This window comes from Megascapheus bottae, chromosome 6, assembly GCF_031878675.1.
Source record: "Megascapheus bottae isolate mThoBot1 chromosome 6, mThoBot2.hap1, whole genome shotgun sequence".
NCBI classification, from domain to species: domain Eukaryota; kingdom Metazoa; phylum Chordata; class Mammalia; order Rodentia; family Geomyidae; genus Megascapheus; species Megascapheus bottae.
In genome coordinates this window covers 77,166,466-77,179,048 of record NC_143514.1, presented here as the reverse complement: position 1 = coordinate 77,179,048, position 12,583 = coordinate 77,166,466, and the positions used below count along the sequence as shown (strand labels likewise).

Below are 12,583 nucleotides of genomic sequence, written 5' to 3'. Positions count from 1 at the left end.
AAGCATGTTAGGAGAATCAGTGTCACACAGTCCCAAAGAATTTGTGTTCTTTTTGAAAAGCAAAACTATTTAGAATAAAAATGAATTTGTTTTCAGTGTAGCCCATTGGGACTGAGTGAAATTTTGAGCTTCTTCTACAGTAAGGGAAATGAAGTTTGTACTACCACATGAGAGATGGTTTCTGAGAGAAGTGTGTGGCTCAAGGCACTTTGATTTATCGCTGCTGACTTTGCTGTTTTTATGTTCACTTCCTGGAGCACAAGACCTATTTGACGCAGTGAGTTTTCCCTTTGGCGTATGTAAGGTGATCTATGTGTCTGAATTACTCCTGTACCATTGCTGATAATATTGGAAAGTAAAATAAAACCCAGTTGGAACCCTGTGTGAGCCCACTGGCACCTGGCCGCCCAGCCTGAAAACAAATGCCCACCTCACCTACAGAGGCCAGGACTCCCAGATGGAGTCCTGCAGATCCTCTGTCCCAGTTTGCCTTCTGAGAATTTGCTGGGACCACCTTCTCACCCCCTTTTCTTTTGAAGGGCCCTGGGAAGTGGGTTCTCTGCCCCTGCTCACCTGTCCCCTTTGAGGCACCACCCCTGCCTGCCTACTCCACTGTGTCAGAGGCTCCCAGCCCAGCCTCATCCTCCTAGATGCCCAGGCTACAGTAGACAAGGAGGGCCTCCTGTCATCCATCATTCCGGTCTCCTAGGTCTTCCTAGACCCTGGCCTTTGCTCACTTCACCACCCTGGGCAGACCCCTGCCCTCCTCTGCCCTCTACAATGTTTCTGGGCAGTAGCCCAAGGTGGCCTTAGTACCTAGAGCTCAGCTCATGTTCCTTCTCCCAGTTCTGTGGCCTGAGTCCCCCATGACAGCCCTCACCCCACTCTCCTGGTTTCCCACACAGTTCCTTCTGGTCCCTTGGCTTTATTAAGCACATGCTGTGTAAAGCCCCTGCCCTTTTCCCTGGCTGGTCTGCTGACTTCTGCTGCAGCCACTCTGATTCACTCTCTCCTTCCAAGTTGGCTGAGTTGTCACCTTGGAAGGTCAACTACAACCACCCTGTTGCTAGTTTGCTTTCCTTCCCCAACATTCCCACCATGGGGGAAGCCTGGGCTCCATTAAAAAGTCATAAATAGCATGTTTCTTCTCTGTTATCCCCTGCTTGATGTGTATGTCCCAGGAAAACCCTAATTTTGGGTTTATTGCCTTTTTAAAGATAATAGTACTGTGGTTTGAACTCAAAACCTCAGGCTTGCTAAGCAGATGTTCTGCTGCTTTTGCCACCATCCTTCCCTGTTATTCCAGGCATCTGGGCCTACATTTGGCACAAGAGACAGAACTTTGTAAAAATCTTGCTTGAATGGCCCTGAAGCATATGCCAGGTCAGTATCAGCCCTCTGTCATCAGGGGGCAGGGCAGAGTTACCAAGTGCTCTTGGAAACTTGTGCATAGGTATATCTTTAAAAGATTAATTTATTGCTATGACAGAGATGATGTACAGAGGGATTGCCATTAGATGAGTCAGGTAATGAGTGTATTTCCTTTCGTATACTGTCTTCTGTCCCCTCACTCCCAGTCGCTCCCTCCTGTCTCCACCCACCAGTTGTATATAGTTCACATTTGTCAGTGTCCAGTGAGCTCCACTGCTGTACTCTTCACCCCTTTTCCTTGAGTTCTGTGCCCGCCGCACTCCTGAAAGGATACACATTAATGCATCATATATAAGGTAAAGAAGGCAGAGTTATCAAGTACTAAAAGCTGAAAAAAAAACTTTGTTTCCATATCTTGGAGTTCATTTTAGAATATATATATATTACTTTATATAAATATGGAGAGACATACAGGCATTGTGTCTTTGTGTTTCTCTTCTATCCTCTTCATCTGTGTGTATTTAGAATCCTGTATAATTTGTCACATATCACAGTCCATTTTAGATCTAACTTCTGCATATCAGGGCAAACATGCACTGTTTGTCTCTCTGGTCTTGGGTTACCTCACTTAACGTGATTTGTTCTAGTTGCATCCATTTCCCTGCAAATGACATAATCTTTTTCTAATGGCTGTGTAAAACTCCACTGGGCATAGGTATCGCATTTTTTTTTAATTTTTATTTTTTTTGCCAGTCCGGGGCTTGAGCTCAGGGCCTGAGCACTGTCCTTGGACTTTCATCAAGGCTAGTGTTCTACCCTGAACCACCACTTCTGGCTTTTTCTATGTATGTGGTACCGAGGAATCGAACCTGGGTCTTCGTGCATGCTAGGCAAGCACTTTAACCACTAGGCCAAACTCCCGGCCAGGTATTGCATTTTTTGACCCACTCATCTGTTGTGGAGCATCTGGGCTGTTTCCAAGGCTCAGCTGTGGTGACTAGTGCAGCACTGAGCATGGCGGTGCAGGTGTCTTTATGGTGCCCTGGCTCATGATATTCAGGGTAGATGTCCGGGAGCGGTGTGACTGGGTCATAGGGAAGGTCAGTGTTTAGTCTTTTGAGGAACCTCCTGGCGGCTCAGAGGAGAAATAGACTAACTTGAATCCTAACACCTGGAGGTGGTGGTAGGGATGGGAGATTGATTTTAAAATGCCTTTTGCTGCTGTCGTGTAAAATGGGGCCGTTCTGGCCTTCATGCACATGCACAGGCCCGCGGGAAGCGCCAGGCAAGTGCCCACCAGAGTGGGTTGTAGGCGGTTTTTATTCTCCTCTTACAGCCTCCTCCTGGTGCCTCGCTTGAATACTTCCAGAAACAAAGTAGCCTTCCCTAAAGCCTTGAGCACACGTACACAGAAGCGCTCCCGCCCGTGGCAACACGGAGCTTCCCAGGCCAAAACTGCCGCCGCCTCGCGGCGAACGCCGCTGACCAATCAAAACCCGCTCCTCCGGGCTCCGCCCATCCCGAAAGGGGACCTCGCGTCCAATCAGCTGTGGAGATGCCGTTGGCCCCGCCCCCAAATTGAAACGGCCCTTCCTAGACTCAGGGTAACACCCGCCAGGCGTCAGCGCTCCTCCCCAGTGACCAATCAGAGAGGCCGCGGGGAGGCCTCGCCCTGGGGCGGGGCGAGGGGGACCCGAGCGGCGCGGAGCGGGCGGCGCCTGCCCGAGCGTCCGGTGGCTTCCGGGCGGTGAGTGCGGCGGCCGCTGGGAGGGAGGGGGCGGGGTGGGGAGTCCCACGTGCGACCCCTCTTCCCGGGTCCGGGGTCCCAGCTTTGCCCCGTGACCGCTGCTGCCCTGTCCTCCGTTCGCCACCTTCTCTGGCCTCCGCGCCCGGGTCGGTCTTCCCGAGCGCGGCGCGGTGCTGGCGGGGACCCTGGGGCTGGGCGGGTGTGGCCCGGACTCCGGGCCGGGCGAAGGTGGGGCTGGGCGTCTGGCCCTGCCGTTCCCCGCCCAGAAATCCCTTGGCCCCGAGCCGGGAAGGCCTCCCCGGTTCCTCCCCACGCTGCAGGGAAAGGTTTTCCTGGCCTCCGGAACCCCGGCTTCCAGTCCTGCTCTTGCCATTTGCTGTCTGGTTGACTCGGGCAGGCGACAAACCTCTCTGGACTTAGGCTGAGGGTGTAGTGCACGCCTATCGAACTTCAGCACCGGCGCTAAGTCAAGAACAGTAACCAGTCCCCAAAATGGAGAAGGAGGCAGGAAGTGGGGAAGGAGGGAGGGTTAGGAATCCCTTAGGAACCTGAAAGTTCATGAGCATTTGCAGACTGACACTGACTGCTCCGGAAGTCAGGGAGTCTTAATGCTCTAGACAAGGCCTTGGGGGAAAGTTGTTCTTTGGAGGGGGCCAGATTCCCGTTTAGCAATAAAGATGTGTTTTCTGTGTGACTTAGCACTCCTGCTTGGGGTGTGTGTGTGTGTACACACACGCGTGCGTGCCAGCCAGCTGGGCACTGTCCTTTAACTTTTAAGCTCAAGGCTAGTGCTTTACCAGTTGAGTCACAGTTCCACTTCCAGATTTTAGTGGTTAATTGGAATCTCATATACTTTCCTGCCTGGCTGACTTCAAACTGTGTTCCTGAGATCTCAGCCTCCAGAGTAGCTAGGATTACAGGTGTGAGCCACTGATGCCCAGACACTCCTGTCTCTTTAAAAACTTAGGACAGTCTGTAAGGTTGTTACTGCTACCTTGCTCAACAGGTGAAAGAAATACACACAGAGAAATTATGTAATTTGACCACGGCTGCAATTCCAGCAGGGAGTTTGAATCTGGGCCTTTGCCACCAAGGTGCCCACCCCAGTCTTCATAATGCCATGTTGACTCGAGGTAGGACCCATCCCCCAGTACCTACAGTGAGGGGTCACCAATGTCTAGGTGGGAGCTGGGCGCTGAGCCCAGCCTGGGAGGGACCGAAGACCTCGAGCAGCTTCGGCTGGCCAACGTGGAGCTACTGAAGCAGCTACGGGTTGGGCAGGAAGCTGTACATCGTTCAGTGGCCAAGGCCTTTGCAAAGGTGAGTGGCTACCACGGGAACACTAGGGGGTGGAGGAGGGGCCTCAGGGTGGTGGCCAGGATCACCTGAGTGTGTTGCCCAACACACTCATTTTATATAGATCTTGGGAGGGGACTGGGCTGAGGGACACTACAGAGACAAGATGGGGACCCTGCCCCGGTGCCTGTGCAGGCAGGTGGGTGCTGGCTGGGCCACCCTGCAGTGACCTGGCTTCTCCTTTCCAGTCAGGCCTGGGCTCTCCCAGAAGCTGCAACTCAGGGACCTCGATGTATCCAGATTCTTCCTTAGCCTTCCCCAGCACCTCCTGCTCACAGGACAGAGGGCAAGAAGGGGACATAGAAGACACCTCTGGAGATGACCCCTGCCATAGAGCCTGGCTTGGCAGCACCAGCTCCAGTGTGGCCTCTCTTCCACCTGCCAAGTATCAATACTCAGAATCTCTGGGCATACCAGCTTCCTTGCCCGTTCCCAGTGAACTGAAGGAATCAGCACCTTTAGCAGGGTCAGGAATCCTGAGGCCCACTAAGGCATGGCCCCCCAGGTCCGGACGGAGCAAGCCATCCAAGGTAACAGAGATCTGGGCATCTATGGGGCTGAGAGCATAGCTTAGTGGTAGAGTGCTCACCTAGATCCATGAAGCCCTGGGTTTGATTCCTCGGTACCACGTACACAGAAAAACTAGAAGTGGCGCTGTGGCTCAAGTGGCAGAGCACTAGCCTTAGGTAAAATGTGTCCAAGGACAGTGCCCAGGCCTGGCATAAATAAAAAATGAATAAATAAAATTTGAGCATCCACCCTTAGTTTTCCTATCCGACAGAGGTATGAACTCCTGGTCAGTGGCCCCTGTGAGAGAGAGGTTTTATGGAAGTGTCATAAGTGGCATCAGGAGGTGAGGAATATTATTTTTGCAGGTAGCACAGGGAGTGAAAAGATGATGGGCTCATTGTACTGGCAAAGTCTCACATGAAAACTAGGGCCACAGGTGGCTGAGATCTGAGGATCAAGGTTCAGAGCCGGCCCAGGCACAAAAGGACCTGAGACTCTTATCTCCAATTAACCTCTAGAAAATGGGAAATGGGGCTTGGCCCAAGGGTAGGGCAGTAGCCTTGAGCTGAAGAGCTCTGGGACAGCGTCCAGGCTGAGCTCAAGTTCCTGACCCACAAAAACAAAACAAAACAACAACAAAAAACCCTAGGGCCACAGAGGAGTTCCAGTGGCTCACATTCTATAACCATAGCTACTCAGCAGGCCGAGATCTGAGGACTGAGGTTCAAAGTCAGCCTAGGCACAGAAGTCTGGGAGACTTTTATCTCCAGTTAACCACCAGAAAGAAATCAAGAGTTGGCTCTGTGAGTCAAAGTGATAGGGCGCTAGCCTTGAGCAATAAAGCTCAGGGACAGCACCCAGCCCTGAGTTCAAGCCCCATGGCCAGCAGGGAAGGAAAAAAGAAAAACTGGACAAATCTTCATCTTCTGGTTCTTGACCCATCAGCTGAGCCCCGGGATTAGAGTTAGAATAGCTTCCTTGTTCTCCTGAGGCAGTGTATCCCCTGGATTGCATCTGCTGTCCTAGTCCTTACCCTTTTGGCCTCCTCCAGCCCACAGTGACCTTCAGCCAGGGGCCTGCAGTACCTGAGAGAAGTTGGCGCCCCCAGCCATACCTGGGCTGTGACTGCAATGCAGGTAAGGCCTTTCTTAGCCAGCCAGAGCACGTGGCCTGTGTTAAACTAGCCACAGGCCCAGGCGGTGTCAGGGCTGCTGTATCTTGAGCTGCTATTGACTGCTCTGTGACTCCACTTGGGCCATCTCTTCACTTTGATGCCCAGTTCTCACCCTAGCCACCTCAGCAGACTCCCAGCCACCCTTCCTCCCAGCCCCTCTGCCCTGTTACTACCCGCTCTGCTAAAATTCTCACAGAGCAACATCTGCCACTCCAGTCTTCTTCCTTGGGTGATAATAGGATTTGAACTCAGGTTCTTATGCTTGCTAAGCAGGAGCTGTCCCACTTGAGCCACTCTGCCAGCCCATTTTGACCATTTTAAAGTGTACAGTTAAAGTCAGGCGCTGGTGGCTGTAATCCTACCTACTCAGGAGGCTGGGATCGGAAAATTAGGGTTCAAAGCCAGCTCAGGCAGCCGAGTCCATGAGACTCTAACACCAAAAAAGCTAGAAGTAGAGTTGTAGCTCAAGTTGTAGATTGCTGTCCTTGTTTAAAAGAACCCAGGGACAGTACCTAGGCCCTGAGTTCAAGCCCTAGGACCAGCACCAAAAAAAAAAAAAAAAAAAGCCATAGTTTGGTGGCATTGAGACATTAATGTTATCATACAGTGTTGTCACCATTGGTCACTGCTAGACCCTTTCCATCTTGTAGTACTGAAACCCAGTAAACACTCTCCTGACCATATTTCACACCCCAGTCCTCAGAACTGCTTTCATTCCTCTGTGGTTGTGTGTGTGTATGCATGCATACACGTGTGTGCCCATTAGCCATATGGGGTTCATGGTGACATTTCTACTCATGTCTATAGTCAAGTGGTCGTGTATATTATTTAAGTCAGTCTCACCCTCTCTGTCATTCTTCCTTGCTCTCCCCATCTTTCCTAAAATGATTTCAACAGATTCCCTTCTATTTTTGACATGTGACAGTCTGTTTTGACCAAATTCATCCATTTCGACCATATTTATTTCAAATATGCATCAGTTAGTACTGTACTCTTTGGGTCAGCCTGACCCTCTCTTGCTAGTAACCATCCCTCAACAGAGGCTGTGTTTTTTTTTCCTCTCTCCCAACCCACACTTGATCAACTTTTATTGAGGCTCTTTATGAGGTTTCCATATATAGCTGCCTTCTATCTTTCTTTCTCCCTTCTTCCTCTGTCTCTTCTTAAGTAGTCCTTCAGTTAGACTCAGGTTCTAAATATATAAATATAAATTATATATATATTATATATATATATAGTGATAAATTGGAGATAGGAGTTTCATGGACTTTACTCCCCAGGATGGTTTTGAACTGGGATCCTTGGATCTCAGTCTCCTCAGTAGCTACAGTTACAGACATGAGCCACTAGAGCCTGACTTCATACATTCTTTAACCATTCATCTGTTGTACAATAAAGCTGATTCTGTCATTTGGCTCTTGTGAACAATGCTACAATAAACAAATAGGCAGATGTTTTTCTGGCATATTAATTTACCCTCTTCAGAGATAGGCACTTGTGGTCGGTTCATAAGAATGGTTTATAGGTCTATTTTGTTCCCCCCTCCTCCCATCCTGGGGCTTGGACTCAGGGCCTGGGCACTGACCTTGAGCTTTCTCAAAGCTAGCACTCTACCACTTTGAGCCATTTCTGGTTTTCTGGTGGTTAATTGGAGATAAGAGTCTCATGGACTTTCCTGCCCGGGCTGGCTTTGAACCTTGATCCTTAGATCTCAGCCTCCTGAATAGCTAGAATTATAGACGTGAGCCACCTCACTAGGCTTCAAAGGTTTTGGGGTTTTTTTTGGGGGGGGGAGGGGTGTTGTCAGTCCTGGGCTTGAATTCAGGGCCTGTGCACTGTTCTTGGGTTTTCTCAAGGCCAGAGCTCTACCACTTGAGCCTATAACACCAATTCCAGCTTTTTCTATATATGTGGTACTTTGGGCATGCTGGGCACGTATTTTACCACTAGGCCAAACTCCTGGCCCTCAAAGGTTTTTTTGGTTCTTGTTTGTTTTTGTCGGGTCTTTGGGGCTTGAACTCCAGGCGCTTTCCTTGAGCTCTTCAGCTGAAGGCTATGCTCTACTACTTGAACCACAGCGCCATTTCTGGTTTTTGGCTGGTTAATTGGAGATAAGAGTCTCATGGACTTTGGTGCCCAGGCTGGCTTTGAACCGTGATCCTCAGATCTCAGCCTCCTGAGTAGCTAGGATGGCAGTGCCCAGCCTGGCTTTCAAGTTTTAAATGTGGGAACAAGGTCACAGTACTTCCCTTCTCAGATGTCCCTAGGGTTTCCCCAGCACATACTATAAATTCCAAAATCCTTAGATGTACAAACTACCACCTGACCTCTGCTATCTGGTTTGTCTGGCCTCTGACTATCCCACCTCTTTTTTCCAGCCTCACTGGCCTCTTTGCCCGTTACTGAAGCAGGTGTTCTTTTGACTACCTCAGGGCCTTGGCATTCAGGGCTCAGTTGCAATGATAGGCCTTTCTATGTGTGTCATGTCATGGGTCAACACTTCCAGCTCAGACTTGTGAATGGCTAGAATTACAGGCACAAGCCCCTGGTGTGTGGCCCTCGGTCCCCACTTTTATCTCTTGTTCTTCCAGCTCACATCTGTCCCCTGAATTCCAGACTTGAGTATCCTGGCTTCTCAACATTGCCATAGTTGTCTTCTTTTCCCTAACCAGTGACTTGAGGCTGGGATCTTCATAAAGAAATGAAGTTTGTTTAAAGGTTTCAGAGCTTGGTGCCAGCATCTGGTTGGCCTTGCTGCAGCTCTGTGGCCACATCACAGTCCAGCAGGTCGCCTTTGTGGCTGTGGCATGTGCAAGAGAGAGAGGGCAGCCATATGGCCAGAGTGGAAGCAGGAGAGCTTAAGGCCAGACTTGTTCTTTTTGTAAGGACTTACCCTTGTAGGAGCTGACCAAGGTCTTACGAGGACCACATTAAAAGTTAGACTTTTCTATGGGGCTGGGAGTTTGGCCTAGTGGTAGAGTGCTTGCTTAGCATGTGCGAAGACCCGGGTTCAATTCCTCATTACGACACACATAGAAAGAAGCCAGAAGTGGTGCTGTGGCTCAAGTGGTAGAGCTCTAGCCTTGAGAAAACCCAAGGACAGTGCTCAGGCCCTGCGCCCAAGCCCAGGACAGGGGGAAAAAAAAAAAAAAGACTTTTCTGTCATGCTCCTCAGATCTCAGCCTCCTGAGTGGTTGTATGAGTGATCCTGCAGACTTCAGCCACCAGCACCCATCTGCTTCAGCCCCCTGAGTGCTGATTACAGGCACGTGTCGCCTGTCCTCATGTAGAACGTGACTACATTAAGAAAAGGAGTTCGTCATCTAGCTTACAGAATAATGCTTGGCCTATGGGACAGGCCCTGCAAGAACTGTGTCCCCTGATAATTAGGAGCAGCAGAGCAGACCTGTGCTAAGCAAAGCTGCAATCATGCAAGGCCCACCAGTTACCAGGATTTTGTGTCCTCATCCCTCAGTCAGTGGCCTTGGCCCTTCAGCTCCTGGTGTTTTGCCCACGCCGGAGTCTCTGGATAGCACCTCCCCCACCACCAGTGAATCTGAGGGTTTCTTCTCCACGCTGCAGAAGTTCCGGGAAGCCAACAAGGAAGAATGTATTCAAGGCTACACCGAGTGAGCAGTGGCAGGCCGGGGTGGGCGGGGCGGGGGGCTGGGTTGCTCTGCTGCCTGCCTGCCTGCCTGCTCAGTGCTCTCCTCTCCCAGAAGGCAGTTCCAAGGCCTGCAAGGGGACAGCATGGACAATGACCACCATTGTGAGTGTCCAATTCTGCCAGGCCAGACAGCCGAGCCTCACCCTGCCCTGGCCCAGCTCCCTTTGTCGAGGTCTTGGGAGGACTCTCAGTTGTTGGGGGCCTCAAGGGAAATCCTGGGGTGTGGGATCCTCCTGGCAGGGATGGAGATGGGGCCTGCCTGTGTGACCTGCAGCTGTCACAGCTGGCTGAGCCCACTGGCTGGCTCTGGAACCCTGGAAGGGGTTACTCCACAGCCACAGCCGTGGGCTTCATGGGTTCCAGAAGGAGAAGGAAGGGCCCTTGCTTCCTAGAAAGCTGGTGGCCTGTGTGCATGCACACAGCCCCGAGCCCCTGCCCCAGGCCCCTGGTCAGGGAACTTGCTCTTGGGGCTTCAGGTGTTTACTGCTACCGCCTCAACCGGCGTCTGTTCCCGGTACCTGTGGATCCCGGTGCCCCCTGCCGCCTATGTGGGACTCCACGGGACCAGCGGGGCCCTGAGACCCTGCTAGAGCCCGCACTGGTCAGGTGAGTGGCCAGAGCTGCACTCTGCTGCTTTTAAAAATTATTATCACGATTGTTATTATAAAGGAGATGGACAGAGTCCTGCTGCTTTTGAGAGGGGAGGAGCAGCAGGTTGGGCTCTCCCCCACCGTGTCCTCCCTACACCCCTGCACAGGGTGAGCGTCCCGCTGTCCATCCTGGATCCTCCGCACAAGTACCACATCCATCGGCGGAAGAGCTACGACTCCTCTGACACGTTGGCCCTGCCCAGGGTGAGCAAGCCCAGGGAGGCCCAGAGTCTAGCCAGGCTCCGATACTGACCCTCCCATGCTCTCCTCACCCATGCGGGGCTGAGGCCTGGAGCAGGTGGGCGACCCTGCCCTCCGCTGCCCTGGATGAGTGTCCACCTTCACCCTCAAGTTGGGTCCCAGTCTTGGCCCCACCCCCCACACAGGGAACAGGCAGGGCTGGTGGGAGGGCTGGATTTGAACCCAAATCCTTACACTCCCACCATGAAAATTGGTGAGACAGCCTCCCCACATTTCCTGGTTGCAGTGGGAGGCGAGGACACCCCCCAGATGAGGGCAGGCTGCTGGGGCCGGGGAGAAGGGAAGGCATTGGCCCTGGCTGATCATAAGGCGCATCCTTGGGTACAGAGGGCTCTGTGAAGTGCCACTCAGGTGCTGGGTGACCAGGGTAGAGCACGGGCACAAGGAAGCGCCCAGGAGCACCCAAGTAGCCCAGGGGTCCCTCCCTTGTCTCCATAGCACTGTCTACTGGGCTGGGACTCCCTCCCTCCCAAGTCTGAGCGAAGTTCAGCTCCTAAGAGCCTGGATCTCTGGTCCTCCATCTCTTCCAAGGGCCATCATCGGACATTGTCATCAGCCACCACCCCTTCCTGCCTGGTATGGACCTTCAGGTGCCCTGGGAGGGAAGGGTCTGAGTGCAGGGAGAAGACATGCAAAGGGCCTCGTCCACCCCCATATCATCATCTACCCTGTGCCCTCCATGATAACCCTGGCTCCAAGACTCAGGGGGCGGGGGCTGAGGCCGGGGACTGGGCACAACCTGCCCCCATACAGTGCCCTCTGACCTCTCCCCATTCATTTCTAGACCCTGCGAGGCCCAGACTCCACTCCCATCTGGTCAGAACCCTAGGTACCACAGGGCCCCTGGCAAAAGCCGGAGGAGGAGGGCACATCCACCAGGTGGCCAGGCCCAGTCCTCACAGGCGGCACCCCCCCCCCCCGCCCCGTGGCCTCAGGATGAGGAGGGGTTCCATGATCCATTTGTAAATAAAACTCCGCACCTCCTGTTCCCCCACGTTGACTAATTTGTCCTGGGGCCCTCTGTGTCCGAGTGTCCTGGCCTAGCTGGCTGCTCCTGGCTGGGGGCCTCCAGGGCTCTGTCCATAAAGCTGGAGTCCATCACCGGGACTCCTCCATGGCCCTGAGCCATGTGCCGCCCCTGGGCCCATCTCCAGCTTGGTCCTGGAAGGTGTGAGTGAGCCCAAGCCTTGGGAAGGAGAGATAAGGAAACAAGGTTGAGCAGTGCACTGGAGACCCGCTCAGGGGTCTCTCCCCGGCATTAATAATTAGCACTGTTTCCTTATCTCTCATATGTGTTAGGTTGAATAATATGTTACTGTATTAGTGGGGTAAAAGAAATATGTATGAAGGGGGAAGGGAATTGAAACTCCCCAGTACTTTGTTTTTTTTTCTTTTACTTATTTAATTTTTGTCAGTCCTGGGGCTTTCTCAAGGATAGCACTCTACCACCTGAGCCACAGCACTACTTTTGGCTTTTTCTATGTATGTGGTACTGAGGAATTAAACCTTGGTCTTCCTGCATGCTAGGCAAGCACTCTACCACTAGGCCAAACTCCAGGCCCCATGAGACTCTTATCCCTGATTAACCACCAGAAAACCAGAGTGACGCTGTGACTCCAAGTGGTAGACACTAGCCTTGAATGAAAGGGCTCAGGAACAGTGTCCAGGCCCAGAGTTGAAGCTCCACAGCAGACCAGAAAAAAAAAAGAAGGGAATTGGCACACGGAGCTCTCCTGGGACAAGGATGACCACTGGGGACACAGGAAAGATAGCCATTTGCAAGCCTAAGGCAGAGGCCTCGGAAGCTGTGGGCTCTGAGCCTCCAGCCTTGTACTGGAGACCCCCCA

At 52.2% G+C, this 12,583-nt stretch overlaps 1 protein-coding gene across 5 annotated transcripts; it reads left to right on the top strand.

Moving 5' to 3' along the window:
- Positions 1-2,975: 2,975 nt before the first annotated feature.
- Positions 2,976-11,716, top strand: Miip (migration and invasion inhibitory protein). 5 transcript variants are annotated; one of them, XM_090335797.1, is made up of 9 exons: positions 2,976-3,118; positions 4,125-4,438; positions 4,663-5,004; positions 6,036-6,120; positions 9,634-9,787; positions 9,881-9,927; positions 10,302-10,431; positions 10,583-10,679; positions 11,175-11,716. In XM_090335797.1, the coding sequence occupies exons 2-9, from the start codon at positions 4,292-4,294 to the stop codon at positions 11,700-11,702; spliced, it is 1,530 nt and encodes a 509-aa protein (XP_090191923.1). In that variant the 5' UTR covers positions 2,976-3,118; positions 4,125-4,291; the 3' UTR covers positions 11,703-11,716. The 5 variants fall into 5 exon arrangements, with proteins under 5 accessions (XP_090191923.1, XP_090191919.1, XP_090191924.1 ...); XM_090335793.1 differs by having other exon boundaries at positions 9,878-9,927; XM_090335794.1 differs by lacking the exon at positions 2,976-3,118 and adding an exon at positions 3,162-3,264 and having other exon boundaries at positions 9,878-9,927.
- Positions 11,717-12,583: the final 867 nt, after the last annotated feature.